Here is a 24,876-nt window from a genome sequence, read left to right as displayed (position 1 = left end):
CGGTCCCGTAACCCGCGGACGGATTTGAAAAATTACGAAGGATGTGACAGTAGAATTTAAAGCCAGTTACCCTTGGACTGATTTTCGTGACCAGTGCTCTGCCGGTAACTGAGCCTGGGATCACAAGAAGTCGTGTTAGCGATCCGGTAGCTTCTTTATCGGCGCGAAGGAGAACATTCATGTTATGTGGGCGTTGATTGGAGCTACTAAAGACGTTTACTTTAGCGGGTTTTACTGTGTTACGTCAAAATTATACGTATGGAGGTAAGACCTCAATGCTCGCATGCATGACTGGCTTAGTTAACCGTCTTTAAATAATGAAACTCTTCCTTGAAATACTGCACGTTACTTAAAAGAACCAGAGGGCGCCACGTGCATAGAAACGTTTTAACACTGATCTCCATTTCATGCTGATCTCTACTAAAATGATGAGAGAGAAAGTACATATATTAGGGTCGCTCCGTCTCTCTCACTCTGCATATTATTGGCTGGGAGGAAACGTGTCGGCCAATCAGATGTAGAGCGAGAGGGACACATTATAACCACCATGTACCTCTCTCTCACTCCGCTGCTACACTTTCAGCACGCAAATCTACCTCCAATAGTATATGCTGTGAGGGATTCAATCTATAAGTTGTGAATTCAACGTGCTCTAAATACTTCCCGTACAGCAATAACGCGGCATGATCCGAGATTTGGAGGTTATGTGGGTGTTGTACCGTTCAAAAAGCTGCTAATCGAACACTCGTGTCAGGTGCTACGGGGAAGCGATTAGAGAAAGTATACCGCATGTAACATGCGGCGGGTGTAATAAAGGAAACACAAGTACCGCGAACCACCGAGAAATTCGTTTTCTTACAGTTGAGCAAACGGTCGTTCGTATTCATTCCCTTGAAATACTACATGTGATAAACATAGCAGAATATTGAAAGATGGCGGGTACAAGTTGCTCCGCTTTTTCTCATGACGGAAAATATTTAGCACATTGTGGTAGCGACGGTAAATTGAAGATCTGGGAGACAGCTACAAGCAGATTGAAACAGGAATACACACCAAATTTACATCTGTCATCGCCCTGCAGTGTCCTAGCGTGGATCTCCGTTACCCGTCAATCAACCTCCAACTCGGTATGCCATGTGCGCGTTATATAACTTTGCCTATTTTATTAATTAACTCTTCAATCAATTTACTGTAAATACTGTGACATCGATCCTAATTACGCCCACGTTTTCAAGTGGAATAAACCCAACTTGCTCGCTCATCCCCAGAAATATTACACATATTCACTCCAATAGCCGGTATAGGTTATGTCAAACAACCGAGACGAGACTATAGCTAGCAGCCAAACGTTCTAATATTTCATTCGAATGAAGTAGTAAAGTCTGAAAATTAAAATTTAGTGAAATACCTTGAACCCCTGATACTGTTACAGAATTATATGGATAAAAATGAACTGCTTTTTTCTATTTTGAAAAAGTTTAACATGTTTGGTGGCTGACATTGGTTGCTAGCTTCAGTTTTACACAACCGGGCATTCTTCCTTACCTTCGACATTTTTCTTTATCAATTTATGAAAACAATTTCCTACATCTTGACTACCTCATGTTTCACCATTATTCTGCAATCAAATTTGTCTCATTTAGACTGTAGATACTCGAACTATCGCTTATCCATTGCGATCTATACAATCGATTCAATGTGGCCTTTCATAAATTGCGATAGTATTGTTGTATTCATTTGAAGATTGTTTTGTAACTTACTTAAGAATTATGTATAACGTGTCTGACACTATGCTAAAGAGCAAAAACACTTCCTTATTGGTTTGTTACAAATCTGGCGGTTGAACAGCATCTTTGTTTTGGAATTTTTGAGTTTGTGTATATGAAGAAGTTTTGACCAAATTATAGATAATCTGTGAAATTTTGAAACTTTGAATATCTGGAATATATCTGAATTCACAATAAGTTTTCAATGTTGTGATTTCAAAATTAAGAGAAGTTATTGGCTTTATTAATTCAAAGTCACCATTTTTCTTCATTTACTTCCAATTTGAGAGAGACGGAATCTGTGCTCTGTGGTATAGGAACATATCTGTTAGGTTTCGCCATGGAAGAAGCGAAAGAGAAAATCTGTAACCGAGGAGCCGGAGAGCATAGGAATGGTTGCGATGGGTTCGGTCAACGGGAATGTCATTCTCTACGACGTGGCGGCTGCCGCAGTTAGTAAACAATTGGAGGTGGGCCACACGGGAGTAATAACAGCAATCGACTGGTCGGATTGCAGCGGTTTATTCACAGCTGCCGAAGACAAGATGATTATCCACTGGAATATCCAGGACGATTGCGTCAAGGCCAAGTTTAAGTCTGGTAAAGAAAAAGTCACGGCTATCGCCATTGTTCATGGTGAAAATTCCATCATCTCAGCTGGAAAAACTATCAAGTGGTGGGATTTATCGACCCAGCGTGTCATTACGAGCTTTACGGGACACACCAGCTATGTAACTTCTCTGAACCCTATAAAAATGAATGGCAAAAGTATCTACCTTATCAGTGGAGCCAGCGGCGATAGACAATTAAACATTTGGTCATTAAATAAGGTAAATTTGTCACAGATATTGGATTTTTCATCTTTACTTAGTATGAAATTGCACAATATTTATTTTACTTCTCTAGTACAAGGAGGTTTTTGGTTACTTGACCCTTATATTTTACTATTCAAATGCAGGAAAATAAGGACAGGAACTCCGTGGCCATATTAGTGATGCAGGATGAGGCCACTTCGGTAACGGCGCAGGTTGTCGCAGATTCACAAGTCGAGGTATTGGCAGTGACAAGGTCTGGTAAAGCCCATTTATTCAAGCATCAACCAAACGGGCGAGGTTCCAAGCCTCTTAAACCGACACTTGAAATTGTTGTCAATTCAACTCGTGGTCAGAAAGAAACTGTTCAACAAATTCAAATTTTAACTGCTAAACTGACGGAAGACTCGCAGCTGCTTTTGGCATATGGTTCATACCTCAATGTATCTTTCGAAAAAGTTACGCCTGATTTTTCAGAGAAAGTACAATGTCTTATGAGGCTCGGTGCAAAGATATCGAAGGAAAGAAATGATCTCGCAGTTTCCAAAATTAAACCTACGGAAGTCGACGGAGAGGTCCAATATTTAACCACAGGTAATATTTTGATCTATGTGTAAAAAAATAACATAACAACAAAAGAATTATCATCACTCGTCCCCTTCCTACGGTTTTTTAGTAAAAGAAAAAATTGCTTTCTGCACTTTTGTGATTAATTATTTTTTTTTTCAAATATGAACAAATCGCTCGCATCATTCCTTCAAGATTGAAAATGACTGGACTGTCTGCATTACGGCTACTTTACTTTTAATTGTTTATCCTTTTTTAGGAACAGCCACTCCGATAGTGAAAAGGAGTCGATCGAATGCAGCAGGTTCACAACTACCAATGGAAGTTAGATTAGAAAATCTCAGTTTAAAAACAGCAGCTAACACACCGGGCGAAGCACCTACAAAAGCTACCAATATGGCACAACTACTCATGCAAGGTTTACATAGCAAAGACAAAACTATACTTCGCGACGTGTTGATGAGGCGAGATGAAACTTTGATTAAAAACACGGTATCGAGGCTACCAGTTGAGACGATTGCTCCATTGCTCAAGGAGCTGACCATCTTAATGCAAGGGAAAGCATACACGTGCGTTTAAATTTTATTTTACGTTGTTTTGGACACTACGTTCAGTAATGTCTTTTGTAATGCTCACTGCTCGTTGTTTTAGGACCAAAATAGCCATTACCTGGCTCAAAATGTTGGTTCAGCATTTTGCGGGGCATCTGTTATCCTATCCAGACATTGGTGACTTATTGGGACCCATTCTAGGTACTGTGGATGCAAAATTGAGCCTGTTGCCACAATTGTGCAGGCTCAAAGGGCGCGTTGCTCTTGTTACTGGTCAAATCACACAAGCAGCTGAAAAACGGGAAAGAATCAACGAGGAGAGTCTCCTTGTTTATCAAGAGCCAGGTTTGTTTTGTCGATTATGATATGTCGGATGAATGATCATTGAAATTGCATTATCAACGCGTGAATATTTTTTTTGTTTTACAAACAATACCTCACTCATTTGTTATGTTACATTAGAGGTCAAATTTTTATTACAACAGATTCTTCAGATGACGACACTGAGGTAGAGGAACTGGCAACTGGAAGTGAATCGGATGATATTTGGGAAGAAGCTTCTGACCAGGAGGCAAACCAAGAAGCTGATGAAACCCATAATCAACCAGGTGACAATGACGAAGACGACAATGACGAGAGTGACGATGAAGATGTTGGTGAGGACAGTGACGATATTTCAATGTCTAGTTGAACTTGTAAAGAAAACAGACAAAAGTAAAACTGCGGCAATTTTTTCACAAGAAAATGTCTGGATTAATTCGTTCAAGTAAACCTTTTAAAATCACTTCGCTACCTTGAAATGAAAACGGAGGAACGTGATTTTGACTAACGAATCTTCTTTCTTTTACCCGTAACAGAATGTATGACATAACAAAAGCGCGAAGAAGCTGAATAATTTTACTGTTTCGTAAAAGACTGCGAATACATCAGGGCTAATTTATGTTGACGTTTTTTTTATGTACGTCGATTCAGTGTTTGCTCAGTATGAAGACTTGTTGCATTATATTTTTTTTAAATGTAAATATAAATTGTAGATCGTTAAACTTGTTTTGCGGAAAGAAACAAATTTACCAAATTTTCTTATTTCTTTTACCATTTTCATTTTTTACTGACTTTTTTTTCTGACTTTTTTTTCTAAGTAATGAATTAATTAAAGTATATAGACATATCTACTTTAAATTTTTAATTCTAGCGTTTTCTGTTGAACTTGTTCAGGCTAATCGTCTCTTTCAGTGGCTGTACCTGTGCACTAGGAATTCTAATAAAATCACACCCAGTGCGTGCCAAGTATAGCCAGTGAAAGGACACTGGTGTGTTACCGATTCTCATTGAAATACGAAAATTTGCTGAATTTAACTAACCATTGCTAATTGCAGTATACAGTTTGCAAAAATTGATAAAAGAAAGAAAATTTCATAGGTTTACGTACATATATGCTCATTATATTTTTATATCAGGGAACTGTTATCAGTTTACGAACGAGAAGTTACATAAGTAAATTTTCGCATACCCATTATGAAAATATATTTACTGAATTACGTTAAACACGTAACGATCCGGATTTTATATGGGCCAGGCGAGTCTTTTCTGATTAAATAATACGAATAAACAAGAATCTATCTGATGGAATGTTGTTTTAAAATATCTGAATTTTCAAAAAACCCCTGTCTACGAGGTTATATCTGAAGAATATTAATGATTGGTGTCGTACGCGCAATGATAGAAAATTAGTTTTAATAATCGGTATTTTATTCATTTCGCTTTTCATCACGTTTAATATTCGATCCATTTTTAAACATAGACTTAATCAACACAGATGCGTAGTAGAGTTATCGATACACATATACCACACCGTTAAAACTATACTGTAAGCTGACAAAATTTCACTTTTTCAAGTTATTACAGGATATGATTAAATACAGGCTTGAATAAATGCCAGTAGTTTACTGATCTGAAAATCATTGTATCTCTATTTAGAATATTTTGATCAAGAATTATCTATGGTAAAAAATTATCGTTTGAATAAAATGAAAATGAAATTTTGATCAATGTAAATATTACAGTATTATTCTCAAGGCGCAACATTTAAGTGGTATAACTGTATAGATAGAAGAAAGTAAATTACGTTGTACATATACGTTTTGATCATCTTCAAATACATACAATAAATAAAATGATAATGTATCCAGTGAGCACATTATTCGAATAATATTCAGGATAGTTTTTGTCTTACGTTACAATATTTAGAATTCAATACTGAGTTCGCTGGTATACGTATCTAAAAAAACGAATGTTAACGGTCTGAGATTTGGACTTAGCGGTTCTAGCCTTATACATTCTAGTTCTATAATAATTATTAACACTAACGTAACTAATAGTTTAATATGTGCAGACTGGGTTAGACCTGGTTAGTACATACATACGGTATGCCGTTTATAGTAGGACATTCTTTTGAAAACTTTTTCTTTTTGCTTACTTATAATGATCATGTCAGTCGTTTGTAAATCAAATTTTAAAACACTACTTCAATGTCCTGCTATTCGTTTCTCGCGCTCGTATCTGAGGTCATACTATACATAACGTGTTTGTGAGTAAACACAAGTTTTTCTTTTCTCTCATCACAAATCGGGACTCGAACTACCCCGGCGAACGTAACGGTTGAAATAATCCGGTCGCCAGCACTTGCAACTTCCTGGTACAAGGAACCAGTCGTAGTACAGCCGTACCTGTGAAAAAGCAAGTACAACGACATTTCGTTAGCATCGCAGGTCAGTGAAAGAACTTGGCAACTATGTTTTTCGATGACATGACAAACATGGCGTCGAGAATTCAAAGATGAGAAAATTACTTTCGTATGCTGTGATCTTTTAACTGCATAAAATTTAAAAATCTGGATATTCTATAGCCGTGCAGGCGATAGAGAACCGATAAAGGACACTAATTTTTGCTCTCAAGAAATGAGCGAACAGAACGCGAAGGCTGAAGTTGCGAGGTGGGTCTCGAATGGAACCAATATGGCGGCCACTTTACAATTGAAATCTCAATATTGAGAGAAATTATGCACTTGAATATGAGTGCGCATGTACGTACCTGGAAGCATCCCATCTCATCAACGCCATCGCAATGCTGTTGTTGCTGTTGTTGGAACTGAGACCCACTGCTGCTTCTGGCCTCACTTTCGCCCGCGCGTTTCTGCAAGTACTGTTGATAATTCTGGAAATCGTGAACCGGCGGCGGGGATCCAGCAACGGGTTCTCTGGGACCTGGCCATCTGGTGTTTTGATTTTCCTCCAAAAAGGTGTCAGGATAAAAGATTTCCGCCACCAACAAGCTAGTCCACCTAGGGGATGACAGACACCCGCCGTCCAAGTAGTGGCATCTGGATTGCCTGTCCGATAAACAACATGGAATTATAAGAATGAATCGCCCCTATAATTAGGCATCCCTATGGGTTGTCATGAGGAAACAACACGGTATACCCCCTCAATGTTTCTTCACCTCATATGGCTACGAATTATTCACTCACATGCATCTGGTGATTTCGATCGTCTGGGTAAAGTATCCTTCGTATGGTATTTGCACAACGTAACGCCAAACGCCTTGATAATTTTTGGCAAATACCGGTGTGGCATACTCGACTTTTGCGGGACAAGGAGTCGGCGGGCCCGAGTATTCAGCTGGCGTTTCTTGCGGCGGTGTTCTCTGACGATATTCCGGTGTCGGAGGATCATCTCTGCGCTCTGCAGCTGCCGAAGCTAGAGGCTCGCCCTGAATCGCCTTGTAGAGCATGCAGACTCTGTGCATTTTTTCATAACATACTTGGCGTTATGACCATTTCCTTTAGGCTATTACAACCGTTCTTAAACCGTATTTGTTATTTAAGTTTACGTTTGAATACTTACACGCCACCGCCACTTTCACAGAATTTTCTCCCAGTTCTCGTCGCATCTTTTTCCGTCAATGCGGGTACGGTTTCCGATGCTGCCTTCGCGGCTGCGGTCGCGTCTGTGTTTGTTGTTGATCTTTTAGTTATGCTACGTTTTTCATCTGTGTCGACACTGTGCAGTAGCAAAGTCAGGAATAAAAAATTTCAAATGCAAATCAATTTATGGAACAAAAATTGTTAAATAATATGTTGTATAATATAATCATATCACACTATGTCCGAGTTATAAAGATAAAGATTGAGAAACTTACGAATTTTGAGAGAATGGTTCTACTTTTGCCACTTTTGGTAGTGAGTTGTCAGCTTTTAGGATCGGTAAAGCTTTGCTCAAGAACTTCAAGGTGTGATTTCGCAACAGCTCACTGAAATAGTTTTTACATGGTGTTAATCACCTTTCTTTTTTTTTCCTGCAACTGTGAGCCGCAATTATCTAGACTTAATCAACGTTCTCGAATCTACTTGTTACCAGTGAATTTCACGATGGTATATCGTTTATGAATTACTTTGTATGTTTCATAATCTTGTTAATTAAACCGAACGATTAATCTTTACCGATATGTTCGATGACCTGTGTTAAACAGATTCATAAATGCAAACCGTAACGGTTATTACACTTTAAATGATTATTTTTTTGTGTCAAGAACTTTGGCATCATTATAACGGATCAAATTTACTCAGTATAACAAACAAGCACATAAATAATACGAATGAAAGCTGATTATAGGAACTAACTGTTTTCAGCTGTGTTTTGTAATAAGGTCTTATCGCTTGTGGAGAAAAGCAAAAGAGTGAACATATGTCACGCAGAATATCGAGTTGTAACAGTAAGCTAATTATTCAAACAATCTCTAGGAAAAATTCCTTGCAGCGAAGTTATTTGTAATATCCAGTTATTCACTTTCATATGCATGATATGTCGAAATCGAAGGTTTTAGTGTTTTTAGAATCCAACGAAACAGAACAAAAACAATAATAATAATACTTATAGTTGCTATGATAATGCAATTGATGTTATTGTTTTCTTACAAGGGGTACGAAGAGCCGAGAACGTTTTGTCGCATCGGATTTCGCGGTATATATCCTTTGTTCAGATCCCCGCAGATGTTATGAACTGAGACGAAGCCTTTGCCCTGTTTTCCGGGGTCTGCAAGATGAAAAATAAAGAAAAATTAAAATTTATTGTACCCGTTTGCAACGAAATACTTACCAAGGTTATTGAACGCGGTCAGAGAACCGAGTTTATAAATATAAAACACAGTTTATCGTACCTTGGCACTCTTCGTCGCTGTCCATGTAAGGCGGCGGTCTCACTTTTGGCGGTTCGGCATTGGGAGATTCTACAAAAGCGTAATAACCCTCTGGAGGTTCGCTTTCCTGTACTGCGTCTTCGTTTTTTAAACGGTCGACATTTCGCTTAGGAAAATCTTCACCCTCCGTCGAAGTGCATATTAGGATCAGCTGCAATTAATCGTACAATATTTGACTAAATAATAAATACGTCGTTTCTTTTTCTTAGGTTTATATATTACGTATTTAATTCATTTTCCTAAATTTATCGAAATTTAAAATTTTCAGAGACTTCTTAGGTAGACGGAAAACCTGCTCATTTATTATAGAAAAAATCTCATCAAATCGTGTTTAGAGAAACTCCTCTCATCTCGTTTGTGAGATATGTATCTTACACGTGATTTCACGTGGAAAAAATGTTCCACAATTCCGTGCAATAACGTAAAACGATCGAATATTTGAATTCTAACGCGCGTCAATGCATCAAAAATTTATATTCTATTAGCGATAGTTGCGAAACTAAAAATAATCGATGCATCGATTAATTTAGTCCAAAAAATCATCGAACTCGACTCGATTGAATCGGTAAAAGTTAATCGATTAATCGATTATTTCGTATTTTTTTTCACACAGTGAATAACGGAAAAGTTGTTTTAAAAATCTATACTTTCATTCAAAATATATTGCAATTTCAAGTGAAAATATTCATTTATCTCTAACTCAGTATATCAAATAAGTATATAAGACAGTGATAATAATTGATATTTTAATCGCATAAATTGATATTGTAATCGGAGTAAAAAACAAAAACCGATTGTGAGGAAAAATAATCGATTATACTCGATTAATCTGGAGAAAATAATCGACTTAATCGAAAATCGATTATTTTGATCCTTCTTACATTCTATTTATATAAGCATATGTAAATGCGTGGCATGGAATTCGTGATCCTGACCCCGAATTACGGTTCGGTGTTTCTGGTCCCTGAATCATTGACACGTGAGTATACCTATATAGCGATAAAGTCGACGAAAGCCGCGTGCGCAGAGGTATGTGAAGCCTCGTTTCGGTTAAGGGCAAACCAGCAGTCGGACAGACACAAACATGAACTGTGTGCGGACGTTTGTTAACATACGGATCTATGCCGTTGAGTTGCTTTAGTAACGGTACCCGGTTCACTGAGTGTAGTTATGCATACCTATATATTAATATCACTGTGTGTATTGGAACGTTTTTTAACACTGGACACATCGTCGGTTCCCTCGAGGTCGGATAAGGCGAAGCACCGTTGGACGAGTTTGTGAATGTTTTCTCAAAATACCTCGTTCCGATTTAATCGCAGATTTCAACGCACCGAAGAAAATTTGCATTTCAATTGAGGAAGTATAGATGAGGAAATGGCTGAAAATGTCGGTGAATTTTGAGGAATTGATATCTCGACAACCCATCATTCGATTCGATTGGTGTTTGTTTTATTCAAAATTATGCGGGTCAAGTTTTGGTTGAGTATTTTTTTTTATTACCATTAGTTAATACCAAGCACTGTTGTTGACAGTAACATCAACAGTTTCACTCGGTGATATGTTTTACGGTACTCACAATATCTCAAAAACTGTCTTCAAATCTTAAGAAAATAGGCAGTCGTTGGTAAGACATCGCAGGTACCGCAAAATATGTCATCGAGCGTAACAGTTGATGTTATTGTCAATTACAATTCATCCTATTAATGGATTCTCATATAAAGATACTTAAACAAAGCTGCTTAAATGCTTCTGAATAAAACATACTTCAGTCGCATTTAATAATTGGTCGACAACATATAAATTCCCAAAATTCATCCACTTTTTCAGCTGTCTACTCTTGAATACAGGGTGTTTTCGATTAAATGCTGCAGTAGGTCGGGTTGCCTACCACTGCGGGGAACAAATATCGGTAAAACAGACCTACCGACTCGTAATCACTTCAGTCAAGTCAAGTCATATAATCACTTTAACGAGAACCAAGCTCCGGAATGCGATCACTGAACTCTTCAGCATAGGTTATAAAGAACAAATCAACTCCTTGGCTAAATCCATCCAACTTTTAGCTCACTCGCGAGGGGTTGAAACACGCTACTTACCGATAACTCGGCAGGTCTAGATTACCGATATTTGTTCTCCTCAGCCATAGACAACCCAACATACTGTGACGTATGCCCCTCAAATACCCTGCATACTCTCGTAATGAAACCACGTGAGTTTCGAATAAACGTGACAATTATCCTTTTTCCATGTCTCATAATCAAATCAGTTAAAAAATTGTGCGTTGAGTAAATTTGGGCTATTCAACGCGTTGTTTTTCTCCTGTCATAATTCGCTGGCATCTGGCGATCGATGGTTGTAACTATTATTTCGTATATTTTTTTCAGTCTTCAAAAAAGTCATTTGAAACTTAGGTAAAAAATATAGTTGGGCTGAAATTTTCTCTGTATACTTATAATACTTATAAAACCGAAAAATACGAACTTTCTCAGAAATAATGCGGAATAATGCACAATGTATGTACCTGTTCGTCGATTTGATGCGAGCGATTGTTTAGATCAATTACGAGATGTAAGCATGCAGTTATAAGTTACGCAACGAGATTTTGCAAGTAAAAAAACTTTCACATACATATTGGTGTATTACGTACCTACATTATACATGCGTCTATGAGCCGTATAATAATATTTTATTATACCCTAACAACATCAAAGCACGGAAATGAATGTCGTGACTTTGAGAAGAAGAAATTTCAACCTACTTACACTTGTATTTATTATAACTACCTCGCATAACTTCTCATCCATCAGTTCTGAGCCGGTTTTACGGTGTTACGCACGATTGCCTTTACATGTGTTGTGTCATATACTGTACGTGTGACATAGCTGCGTGGATTAATGAGGTTCTTTAACCGGTAGTAGCATACCGGTTACATGAGCATTCAATTCCATTAATAAAATTTCTAATTTCCCTCAGGTTTTATGCGACTAAAAAACAATTGAATAGCTGCGCTGACTTCATTTTATATCGCGGTTGCTTTACATAGACGAAAAACGGGAGTAGTCGCTGGTTTGTTGTTAATTTAATTGAATAGCATTAATATTCGATGTATGTGTTAGAAGGCTGGTCAGTTGCTTGACCACCTCAATTTTATTTACCGTTTTTCATCGCAGACGGCCTTTTCTTATCATGTGGAACTTGTTTTTTCGAACGGATTTTTTTGGACCAAAACATTAGAATTAAATTACTTAAAATATCACGGTGAAAATATAAAAAATTTTCACGATGTGATAAAATTTTACTGCACGGTTTTGAAACATCGCTAATTTGCTCTCGACACTCTGCTGAAATTTGAACAGTCAATCCAAAGTCTTGCTCGAGTCTAAAGTCTAAAGTCTTGCTTAGTCACTTGGAGAACACAAAAATCAAGCAAAACCTTTTAATAATTAGTCTGGCACACGTCAGAAATGGCTGCTAGAAATTTTTTTTATCTATATTGGAGGTTTCGTCACTAAAAATTAGAAACGCACGGTTCTGGGTAATAAATGAAACTCTGTGAGTACATCGTAATACTCGTGTACCAGAAAATGTGGTGCAATTGGCTAATTTTTTAGTTGACAGATACTAAATGCCATGTTGCCAATCACTGATGGCATTTAGACATTTCTGTAACACTTATTCACTGTGATACGGGATAGTTTACTGCGTTGTTCAAAACAGTTGCCATGTAAATTGGAATTGAGTTGACAATGAGTGTTATGGAATTGTATTGACATTCCTTAGAAGTACAGAATGCATACTTCTTGTTGAGAACATACATCGGATTCGATATCAACGTTAGCAAGATGCGAAATGGAGTTTAATAAAGTTTCGTACGAAGCCGGAAGTAAGACAGAGCGATGCAGAATTTTTTCTTCTAGAATTGACTGTAATGGAGTGTCCTAGAACCGGCAGCGTAACTCTAACAATGACTACTGGGGACTTCCGGGGAAGCGAAAAAAAGTAAATTCAACTCACGATGAAGGTGCGCAAATTCATGATGACAATGTGGTCGGTGTCACCGTGAACCAGAATCGATACAGGTGTGTGGTGTAAGCGTAGAATAAAGAATTAAGTTGATCCTCGGGTGATTCTCAACGGCAGTGGAACAAGCGGAGTGAGTATCTTCTTCTGAGGTCTTCAGCCCATCGACTTCGGAAAGACTAAGCTCGTCGAGTCTAGACCGATGGCCTCGTTTGCGTCCCCTACCTTTCCTCACCTGCCCTCATCCTCAGTAGGAGGACGGGCGTGTTGTCCGAGGAGTCTTCCTGCTTGTTGTGGAAGGAGCAACAGGTTAACGTGCTACATTCTATATATAATGCACCGGCGTTATGTAGCGTTACGCGGCGCGTATAATGGAAAGACGATCCGGAGAACCGGACCGAGGTGTGATCCACTCAGGTGAAACCACCTCTAGTGACTTCCTCTAGGAGGAGGACGCTTGACCTTGACCGATAACCGGGATTCCCGTGCGTCTTTGATACTCTTGAGCGCAACTGGTATTGGATTTCAGGTAAGCCATGACACCTTCTCGATATTCGTCTGACAAGGAACCCCAAAGGTACTCGATTCGTGCTGGTTCTATTATTCCAGCTTACTGTAGCACGTAAAAGATGTCACGAAACCATTATAATTTTCGTCTATTTTATCGTAGATAAGATTTTGTAGGAAGCTCAGTGAAATTAGATGTCATCTTCATGTGCAATGTACAGATATGGTCTTACCTGTTATTAGTGTAATATCGCGATGTGTGGTGGTAATTATATACACATATATAGTCCGTTCTTGAAAGATTCCATTACTGTGGCATGATTATGACATTACAATAGTATGACTATGACAGATAATCGGGAGTCTTGTGTGCCTTTAAGGGGATACGTTAGTGAAACTATAAACTTTTTCGATTTGCTTGAAACTTAAACTCGTAATAAAGGTCCATGAAACAAATGGTTTTCACTCGGTTTCAAACAGTTACGTTCCACATGTGTAGAGTTATTATTTAAAATAACGTGAAAAAGTGGTGTTTTTCGAAAAGCTCCTTGCGTCACTATTCTCATCGTAAAAATCTGAAAAAATTTCACGGCCATTAGAGGACCGTAGAGAACAAAAGTTACCATGGAAATTGCAATCCGATAAGTGACCATCTAATTGTCGAAATAATTGGTAGTTGATATTTTTGGTGATCTGGGGAATTTTTTGAGATTTTGAGATTGAGAAGAATTGTGACGCAAGAAGCTTTTCGAAAAACACCACTTCTCCATGTTGTTTAAAATAATTGGAACCGAGTGAAAACCATTTGTTTTATGGACCTTCGTTATGAGTTTAAGTTTCAAGCAAATCGAAAAGGTTTAGAGTTTCACTGACGTGTCCCCTTAATACTGACGCTTAGGTAGAGCTGGTATTCGATTTCAAGTGAGCAATGAAACCTTCTCGATATTTGTTTGAGACTGCAACGGTATTTGATGCGTGGCTCTATAATTACAGCACGCCTCGGTATGACTATCACAGATGGCATGGAAACATTATATTTGTCATGGATTTGATAGACCAAATTTTATATCGAGCTTTAGAAAATTGAGGATTATTTCCCTTGTCTCAACCACGTGAAATTACAATTTAACAATATGCAGTTTTTAATTATTCGTATTATTGTATACTAAAGATGATAAATTATTTCGAAATACAGTTTTGAAACCGATTTTCGTTTATTAGGTAAAAAACGAGATTTGTCGATTCTTCACGGTAAAGTGAATTTCTACGATAATCTGTATTTGCATCTAAAATTGATTATTCATGAAATTAATGTGAAATGTTGAAGTAACCGCTTCTTTATTACACCTGAAAAATTTGAACTTGACTTTAAGCTGGGTTGGTATTTCTATAAAAATTGTAGTGTTGAAAAAGATGTTCATTACGTATTTGCTGACGATAAATCTGACGAGAATCATAAACGTTAACAACGAAACATTAGCTGATTGGAACGTTTTAAAAGCCGTGAACCATTGAATTCAAAAATCAAGTTCGTATTACATTATTTATATAACGATCGCGGGAGCCGCCACAAAGTCCAGGTAGGTGATTAGTCGTCATTTGAGTTACATCGCACATACTTAAAAATGAGTATCGCACATCGTTTTTTGGTGTTCAAAACTAAACGAATGTGAATTTGTAAATACAGAATCTGAATATGCATGGTAGAATTATATACTGAAAGTTATAAAGTGAGAATAACACATGGATGTGACCAGCAAACAAAAGAAGAAATCCAAGGAATCCCAGAGTGGTGTGGAAATGATTTGGTTAAATTATCACAGAATAAATTTATCGCGTAGGTGTTGTGAGTGTGTACCGAAGTTATGTGTTTAGCGTCACATGAATCTACCGTTAGTCTGGTGGTACAGTTAGAAAGCGCTTATACGAGGAATCGCGAAATAAAGTTGTACAACAGAGGCGCGAGCTCAGAGACCCATGCAGTGCATGATACATAGGTGAGCCATGGGGAATATGCTGCACATCATTTCCTTTTCAGCAGAAAAAAAAAAAAAACGGATGAATATATTGAAGAGTAAGAAATATAAATGAGCTTGCCTTTTTCGAAATGCATTATATTTTTTATTAGTGTGTACTAACTTCTACAGTGTACTTGATTGAATAGTCGACAAAAATTTAAATTGGTATACAGACAATATTATTTGGACTTAGCGATAGTCTTACAATTAGCATCGGACAGTCTTGATTAACCATATTAAGTCAGGTCAAACAGTCACGTTCAACTCTGCCTCGGTCTCGTAGTGGCGGATGACGGCGGGGAACGCGTACATGTTGGGGAGAGTGAATGTGTGTTCCTTCATCGGCCTGTCCAGAGGGAATCCGAAGTGCTTGTCGGTGGTTACGCCCTCAGGGTAGAATCGACTCTTCCAAGTTCTCGTCTTGGTCTGGTCTAATTTTCTGACGTGGATGAAGAACTGGACCTCCATTCCTTCCGGTAGACCCATAGGCAGTAATAGGCGGTTCGGGAATCCATGTTTGACGGGGTTCTTCGGCACCTGTTCTGTGCCGTGAACGACCTTATCTACGTTCCTGTAGAAGTACTCGTCGTTCTTGTGGTCAACGACAGACAAGGTGAAATCCTTACTGTTGCGAGTGATCTTGTTCTTGCCAACGGCGACTGAAATGACGGAAGTAACAGTGATTCGTTAGAATGAACGGGAGACCCGTTATTTATGCTATCAAGAATTCTTTTTTTCGGTGTTGTTCTTTTTACTCGTATGCACTTACGGTCTGTGACGTAGTAGTCAACTTCGTAGAAGTATTTGTATGAATCGGTGATGTTTCTGCCTTGCAGGTCGTATTTGGGCCCCAAGAAAGTGCGGATGGAGACCTTGTCTGTTTTTTCGGATTCAATGGTCATTTCGCAACTGAACGGTTTGTGATTCAAACGGTGCTGGCGAACGTAAAATGACACCCATTTGTTGTCCGAGGTCCTGTTCACACCGGTCACAAATATGTCGGTAGGTTCGAAGTAAGTTGCAAGGTTGCTAACGGAAGCTGCGACGACCTTGATTCCAGGTGAGGCCAGCTCATCCTTCGTGTAGGGCCCGAGGCGTTTCATGAATCTGAAGAGGCATTAAGTACAGTCAATTGTTTGAGTCTAGGGACAGAGACGTTGTCGTTTGGAATGATTGTTGGATTGCCTCACCTCATGTAGTAGTCGTCGATTTTGTTGTACATTCTGTAGAAGCCTGGGTCCCTCATGCTGGTGGAAGCGTGCTCAAGGGCGCTGGGAAGGATCTGGTATTTGTTCTGAGGTTCGGGACAGAATCCAAGAACGTGTCTGCTGAGGTGGTCCACCGATCCGTAGTAGAACGGGTTTATGGAAGCAGCGTTGCCTTCCACAAGGTTGGCAAGTACGTTGAGGTCTTCCACGTGTTTAAGGTGCTTGATGTTTCCATCTCTGTCGATAACGATTCCAGAGTCTACGACGTTGTTTATGCGGCTTTCGTACTGTTCCAGTTCCTGGAAAAGAAAACAACGCCGATTATCATAGAATATAGAATATGTTCGAATGTAATATATTTAGCTGCGTATTCTAGAATTAATTTTTCATTCACTTACCTGAACGTGGTGATATTTGGACGTTGCGACTGTGGTCCATTCGTGGCGTCTCGGGAAGTGTAGGCCGTTTGAGTAAGTCATCTGTGGCAGATATCCAGTGACGATCGGCTGTTCCCAATCGATAGTTTCCATAAACGGTATTTTGTGAGACATGCGCTCCATGTGGTAACGGTTCATCAACATGTGGTGAATCCCGAAGTAAACCTGTCCACTGAAATCATGTGAGACGTGATCGTACGCTTTGCTCGACATCCAGAAAGGCGATTCGACGTGGAGGTAGGCGTAGAAGTTGTTGAGATCTGCGTCCTCAAGGTAGTACGTGAGGTTCCTCTCGGGATCCTTGGTTTCCCTGATGTACCAGTTGGTGTAGTTGCCCGGCACCACGACTTTTTCAACGTCTTCTAATCCGTGACCAGCTGTTCAATGAAAGCGAACGAATAATGGTTTCAGACTTCGTTTTGCTGGTGTACGTTGGTAAAGAGTCGCTGTCGTCTTACCTTCGAACTGGTAGTCCATCTTGAAGGTGTGTAATTGCCTCATGACGTCGCTGTTGAAGTAGTAGTTGTGGAAAACGGTGTGGGGACTGGGAATAGGTATTGACTTACAGTCGTCTCGGTACATGACGGCCATGTTGAAAGCGTACGACCAGTATTCGTGGTTCAAGTTTCTGAAGGCCCAAACGGAAAATTGGAAGAAGAACCAGGTGTTCGGAGCGGTGTGCATGACCTTGAAGATCGACACAGCTTCTTCAAGCTGTTCAGGGTAGTAGATGGAGAAAATTGCTCCCGGTGGAAGCATTCCGTAATGATATCGGGCCCGGAAGTCTGCTAGCGCTTCCTAAGGACAGAATCGATGTGCAGGTGTTACTCCTCGACCGATCTGTGCTGCTTCTTTCCTTATTCACTAGAAGTATTGGGTTATAGAGGTGTTTCTCACCTTGTCCGGCCATGTCAACAGGTGATCGTCGACATTGAAAGGTTCCTCGTGTGTCTCAATCTCCTTGGATAACTTGCCCGTCCGTTGGGTTCTCCATACTAAATCGTAGATCAGCCTATAGGCCAAATTGTTGTCGGTACTCTTCAGAGGGACGGGATCAGACGCCGCAATGCAGAATGCCGCGACGGCAAGAATCGCCACCTGGCGAATCATTTTCTGCAAAATTTTCGGCTCCTCTTTTTTCGTCTATATCCGATCAACGTTCCCTTGTGTAACGAGCAAGACCGTTCTGACTACTCCGTTCAAGTCGAAGTGTAACGATTCCACGTCACGGGGTCTTTTATACTCACCGAAACTGATTTGCAATCATATATTTGTGACTTCTGTGAACTTTTGCACTCAGTTCTTTTGACAGATGATAAAGAACCGTTGCGCAATTAACGCAGACAGTTCATGCTGCCACAATATTTCCGATAGCATCTGCTAAACCTGGAAACTTTTCGTTGTCACATCGATGTTCCAAAGGGCCATTGACGTGGCCTAACAAAAGAAATTATTTTTCCAATTTCTGTGCTTCCCCTTAGGGAAAAAACATCAACTTGGATGTGAATTCGCACCTCCAACTAATAGATAATGCTGAATTCCCAGAAAATAAAACTTGAGGGTGGGAATTCACAGCCAAGTTAAGGGTTTTTTCCTTGAGAGTCTAATCGGCGAATACAATTAATTTTGGTTTTAATTTGCTCGTTTTCAACTTCATATGAAATTACGCGTTCTTAGGAATTCCGATGAAAGTAGCTGCGGATAATGTTGTGTACTAGTAAATAGATTCCCTTTAAAATGCTAATTAAGAATAAAACTTCGGGAGACCTATCGCGGAGGTTTGAAAATGATTTTCCAAATGCAAGAATTTCGTGCGAGACCAAAACATGCTTCTTTGACACGTTGACCAAAGTTTTACGCATTTTAACATTGCACAATCGAAAATAAATATAGACTGTCTTTCGGTTATAAACATGTAACAGACTTCGTTACTTTTGTTTCCATTTTTTGCCCACATATCAACTGAGAATTGCGTCTTCTATGTAGATATCGAACACACTTCGTTGCTCCAAAATACGTTTTTTATTTCTGAAATATTTTTCGACAGAATTAAATAAAAATATGAGAAGTTATGAAATTTAGAAATATTATTAATGGTTTGATGAGGAACCTTTTTTGTCGTCGATCACAGAATAATATGTGGCTGAAAAAGCTGTTATACAGTACAGTAAATATGCAGTTTTTTTTTCATTCGACACAACTTCTATAAAAAAGTTCAATTCAATAGCAACAATTCTCCGATTGATCAGTTCAGTTATCGTTTAATCGGTTAATAGATTGATTGGTCACCGCAAAACCGTTCGTATTAAAAAATAAAAATACAGATCAATTGTCCCATCGTTATAGCGCTGAATTATACAAATCCAGATGGATACGCGTCTAAATGTCACTCTACTCGGAGAAAAATCAAATTTATTCGAAAGTAGGTCCATTAGAGAATGTATTTGTTGGGTGTAAAAATTTTTTCTCCCTTATGTTCGATAGGTTATTCAGAAGTTCGTAGACAAACTAATTTTATGTGTTTCAAGCAAACTCCAGTAAACATGTTTCCTAGTTTTCCAAAATTCGTATCGCCTCGAAATTTCGTGGTAAAAATCTGTTAAACTTGCAATAGCTTAAAATTTGAAGTGATACGAATATTTTCTCGGAATTACTGTGATAAATAGCAAAAATCAGTGCGTCAAAATTTTTTCAAATCGATCTACGAAAATACAGTGAAATAAATTGGAGTGATTCGGAGAAATTTTTTCGTATCTTCAATGAAATTTGATTTATGTTTCTGAACATCAGAGTTCATAAATAATCGATATTGCTGTAACATTTTATTTTCGCACTCACGACTCATGTCAGAGCCCATCGTGTAAGATTGATTGTCGCTAACGACGACATTGAAAAGGGTGTAAGATTGCTCGTCATAATTATATTTGGTTTGCAAGCTGCAACATGGCCACTGCACATTTGACGATTAATTCGAGTGTCTTAAAAATCTCGAACAGATAATTGGTAAACAGATAATTTTTAAAACAATTTAGATACGAATGATTTAAAGCTATTATCTCTATAAAAAGAATTCTTCTATTCAGCCATGGGAATATCGAACAAGGATGAAAATAAATTCTCACCGAAAATGCGCAGCTAAAAAATCTTCCATTGAAACATTATATTTGAACTTGAATCCGGACTGAAGGTCGAGCAATCTCGTTTGGTCCTGATAATATTGTCGGGATGTATAAACGTCGCAGTATGTAATACAATGTTGTAGCAGTTTTATTTAGCGTGATATTATCATGACGTTTTTTTCTCATTTTTCTGAGATAGGCTCCCTGGTCACAGATATTTCGGGGTGATCGTTACGAAACAGCGAAATGAATAATTGAGAACTCAGTTTTAAGGTGCTTATAAAGACGCGTTGTACATACACCTGGAAATCGCGGGGATGCAAAACTCCTATACCGCTCAAGCGATTGGAGTGAAACTTGGGCAATTAACGCCTTATTTTGGCAAAAAGTGGAGCGTCTTTTTACTTTTTCAAACTTTGAAAAAAAAATTTACAGATTGGTTACCACCCATAGAAATTGGCCAAATTTTCACAGTTGCACTGAATGGTTCGAACTATCCGGTATGATGCCACTTGGCGGTGATGAAACACACATTTTGAGCCCGGTCCCATGAGATTTGATGGTGAAATCACGAAATGGCAGCTGATCTGGTTTTCAATTACGAAGTACACCGAAATCTCATTTTGGCGACATTTGTTACCGAGATTACGCGCATCGGTAATGTATGCGAGTAATGTCGGTAAAAAATTACCGGCATGCGTGAAAGGTCGGTAACAAATGTCGCCAAAACGAGATTTCGGTGTTCTTCATAAACGAAAACCAGATCAGCTGCCATTTCGTCATTTCACCATCAAATCTCATGGAACTGGGCTCAAAATGTGTGTTTCATCACCTCCGAGTCGCATTATATCGGATAGTTCAATCCATTCAGTGCAACTGTGAAAATTTGGCCAATTTCTGTGGGTGGTAACCAATCTGTAAAATTTTTTTCTAAATTTTGAAAAAGTAAAAAGACACTCCACTTTTTGCCAAAATAAGGCATTAATTGCCTAAGTCTCACTCTAATCACTTGAGCGGTATAGGAGTTTTGCATCCTCGTGTTTTCGAGGTGTACAATGCGTCTTTATAAGCACCCTAAGCATTTTTTATTTGACGCTATTCCCTTGGTAATTATGTCACACAGCAGGATATACGTATGTACATGTATATAAGATCAACTGAAAAAGTCATTTACGATAGAAAAATTGTATGACTATGATCCCAGGACAATTTAAAACTTTGTTTACACAGTTGCGTTTATTTCCGCAGCTTCCCTGTGGAAAATGACAACCTCTTGGAAGCTCATATTCGACAGGGTGAAATTGTTAGCCTGGATTGGTCTGTCCAGAGGGAATCCCATGGAACGACCATCGGTGTAGGCTTCCCCCCACATTGGAGAATCGACTTCCTGAAAGTGATCCTTGCTGCAGGGGAAAACGTGGACGAAAATCTGCAGTCGGAGTCCCTCATTCCTTCCTTTAGGGAGGAGAAGCCGATCCGAAAATCCGTAAACGTCTTTCGAGTAGGTGAGAGGCGCTCTTTGATCCGCCGCGCCGCCACTGTAATTTAGGTTAAAAAACGAGTCATACTTTGGTCCGACGAAAATCTTCCTCGTGGCTTTTTAGAGGTAATACCGTCAGAACTCTTATTGATCGAATTGAGGTGACCACAGATTGAATTTTCAAATTAGCCAAACCCAATTCTTCCACCGTAATTGCTTCATGTTGACGCTACAACAAATGATCACTTTAAAGTTGTTCATCTTCATTCACAAGTCTGGTCAAGTCATGATTTATGTTAACTTGAGTGCGTTCTGATTGGAAGTATTATCACTGAAAATAGGAATACACGATTCCGAGTAAAACTGAAAATGAATACATCATAACCGAGATCATAATTCGTATTCTAATAAACGTGGTGCAATGGGCTATTTTTTGGTTAATCGGTATGAAAAGCGATATCGTTAAGCATTCATATCATCAAATAGTTCATATCGTGTCATATCAAACATGTTTACACAATATGTTTATTATCGGGCTGGATAATTTACTCTGTCGTTCACAATAACTATTATCTGAATTGGAATTGATCTTTGTGAGTGTTACTGTCTGTTATGGAATTGTATAGACGTTTCTCAGAAGTGCAGAGTGGATGGTCATAATTCAGACCGCCATGGGAAAAAATGTAATGTAGATTTTACATCTGTCGTGTTGAATATATGGACATCAGTTTCTTAGACTCAAATCTACGTCAACTGTGATAGATTTCCCTAAGCATATTGTAAACTTTTACTATTAGTTTTGAACTCTTGTCATCGGATTTGTAAATCTAGCCACAATTGCGATAGATTTAACTATGAAAAAGTGCTGCCCATACATTGACCACTGCGGATATATTATCTATAATATTTTTCATCCCGTAGCTCTCGATACCAACTTATCGTTACCAAGATGCTAAGTGACGTTGCAATATTCATTTGACTGCAAATTCGAATTCTATGAAGTTGTGTATGCAGCCGGAAGCAAAAGAAAAATGAAGATAGAAACTTTTTTTTTTTACAAATTCACGATATTGCAGTGTAATAGGGTTGGGACTCTTACTCTGAGAATCACGAGCTTTCAAAAATGCAAGAAAAGAAGATCCAACTCACGATGAAGGTGCGAAAATTCATGTTGAGAATGTGGTCGGTATCATCGTGAACCAGAAGCGTTACAGGTATGAAGTCTAAGCGTAGAGTAAAGAATTAAGTTGATCCTCGGGTGATTCTCAACGGCAGTGGAACAAGCGGAGTGAGTATCTTCTTCTGAGGTCTTCAGCCCATCGACTTCGGAAAGACTAAGCTCGTCGAGTCTAGACCGATGGCCTCGTTTGCGTCCCCTACCTTTCCTCACCTGCCCTCATCCTCAGTAGGAGGACGGGCGTGTTGTCCGAGGAGTCTTCCTGCTTGTTGTGGAAGGAGCAACAGGTTAACGTGCTACATTCTATATATAATGCATCGGCGTTATGTAGCGTTACGCGGCGCGTATAATGGAAAGACGATCCGGAGAACCGGACCGAGGTGTGATCCACTCAGGTGAAACCACCTCTAGTGACTTCCTCTAGGAGGAGGACGCTTGACCTTGACCGATAACCGGGATTCCCGTGCGTCTTTGATACTCTTGAGCGCAACTGGTATTGGATTTCAGGTAAGCCATGACACCTTCTCGATATTCGTCTGACAAGGAACCCCAAAGGTACTCGATTCGTGCTTGTTCTATTATTCCAGCTTACCGTGGCATGGCAAAAGATGTCACGAAAGCATTATAATTTTCGTCCATTTTATCGTAGATAATATTTTGTAGGAAACTCAGTGAAATTAGGTATCATCTTCATGTGCAATAAACAGATATGGCATACTCATAATTATTGTGATATCGCGATGTGAGGTAGTAATTATATACACATTGATTGTCCCTTCTTGGAAGATGGTATTACTGTGAAAAGTACCGAATCCTTTGCAATAAAAAAACCGTATATTACGGATAACCAATATGATTTTTGGACCCTTCACAATAGAGCGAATTGCCATATTGATATGATTCCATCGAAAATCGATGCTTCGTGAAATAAACGTGGATAATTAAAGCGTCCGCTCTCTTATCGTATATAAAAAATTTCAATCCTGATCCCTCTTGACTTGACGTTGGACTGCTTATAAAAGTTTGAGATGCAAATAGAAGAATAAAATTTTAAAAGCAATGGGTCTTTAAACATCGTCAAAGGCACATTAGATGGTTAAAGCCTTTACAAAAACATTCAACTTTGAATCCAAAAGTTAACTTTGTAATACGTAATTGTACGAGAACCACGGGAGCCACCATAAAGTCCCAGCAGTCAAATAGTCGTCAAACGAGTTATTTTAAGTGCAAAGACATATGCATTGTGGAATATAAGTACTATGTACTCACCTTTTTACGGTGTTCAAAGTAAACGAGTATTTCTACGTAGACTATAGAGTGTTCTTTAATTTGTAGTCGAAGAAATTTTTCTCACGAAGCCCTGTGAAAAACATGAAATTTTCTTTATCGATAACTTTTATTCTTCAATCTCAAATACAATATGGATGTTAAATAGCTGTCCTGCACGACTCGTCTCACAGGATAGAAGCAAATTCAATGTACTTCGATTCACACTCTACACATTTTTTGATTGACTTAAGTTGCCAACTACAATAAAGTAGTTTTTTCTTTTAGTGTCTTAGAATTTCGTTGAAAACTACAACTTTTTATGAACTCCATGCATTCCAATAAAAGAATACGAAATTCTACAAAAAATTGTGGTGATCGACTATGTGAGTTTTTTATTTAAATCCATACGATTACGAATATGGATTAGAAAGTATGAAATACTATTTTTGAACCACCGCTAAATGTTGTATCTCTCTCACAAGGAAAACTCATCGCAGACAAGTTGAGTACTTAGCAGAATTTCGGTTCACATTCGAAGACTAATCTTCTTACGTTGTGAGAATGTTCTAGACGGATTTAGAGAATCTGTCGTGTATTTTTAAACTCATCTTGTTTCAATAGGTGATTCTTATGAAAAAACCAACACTTGTCATTTTTTTAAACCAGGAAATTCACGTTATTCTCCAACA

General features: G+C 38.6%; 2 protein-coding genes across 2 annotated transcripts; one reads left to right on the top strand and one right to left on the bottom strand.

Annotated features, from left to right (window-relative positions):
• The first annotated feature begins 646 nt into the window (after window positions 1-646).
• Window positions 647-5,098, top strand: LOC124415043 (WD repeat-containing protein 43). Its single transcript, XM_046896305.1, has 6 exons — window positions 647-1,127; window positions 2,099-2,596; window positions 2,725-3,172; window positions 3,405-3,714; window positions 3,797-4,041; window positions 4,182-5,098. The coding sequence occupies exons 1-6, from the start codon at window positions 933-935 to the stop codon at window positions 4,385-4,387; spliced, it is 1,902 nt and encodes a 633-aa protein (XP_046752261.1). The 5' UTR covers window positions 647-932; the 3' UTR covers window positions 4,388-5,098.
• A 642-nt stretch (window positions 5,099-5,740) lies between these two features.
• Window positions 5,741-22,946, bottom strand: LOC124415045. Its single transcript, XM_046896310.1, has 8 exons — window positions 22,891-22,946; window positions 8,911-9,100; window positions 8,669-8,786; window positions 7,894-8,004; window positions 7,599-7,754; window positions 7,223-7,492; window positions 6,787-7,084; window positions 5,741-6,422 (listed from the first exon to the last, which is right to left on the bottom strand). The coding sequence occupies exons 1-8, from the start codon at window positions 22,909-22,911 to the stop codon at window positions 6,315-6,317; spliced, it is 1,272 nt and encodes a 423-aa protein (XP_046752266.1). The 5' UTR covers window positions 22,912-22,946; the 3' UTR covers window positions 5,741-6,314.
• Between the last annotated feature and the right edge of the window lie 1,930 nt (window positions 22,947-24,876).

Source organism: Diprion similis, chromosome 14 (genome assembly GCF_021155765.1).
Source record: "Diprion similis isolate iyDipSimi1 chromosome 14, iyDipSimi1.1, whole genome shotgun sequence".
NCBI lineage: Eukaryota > Metazoa > Arthropoda > Insecta > Hymenoptera > Diprionidae > Diprion > Diprion similis.
This window is presented reverse-complemented; position numbering and strand designations above follow the sequence as displayed.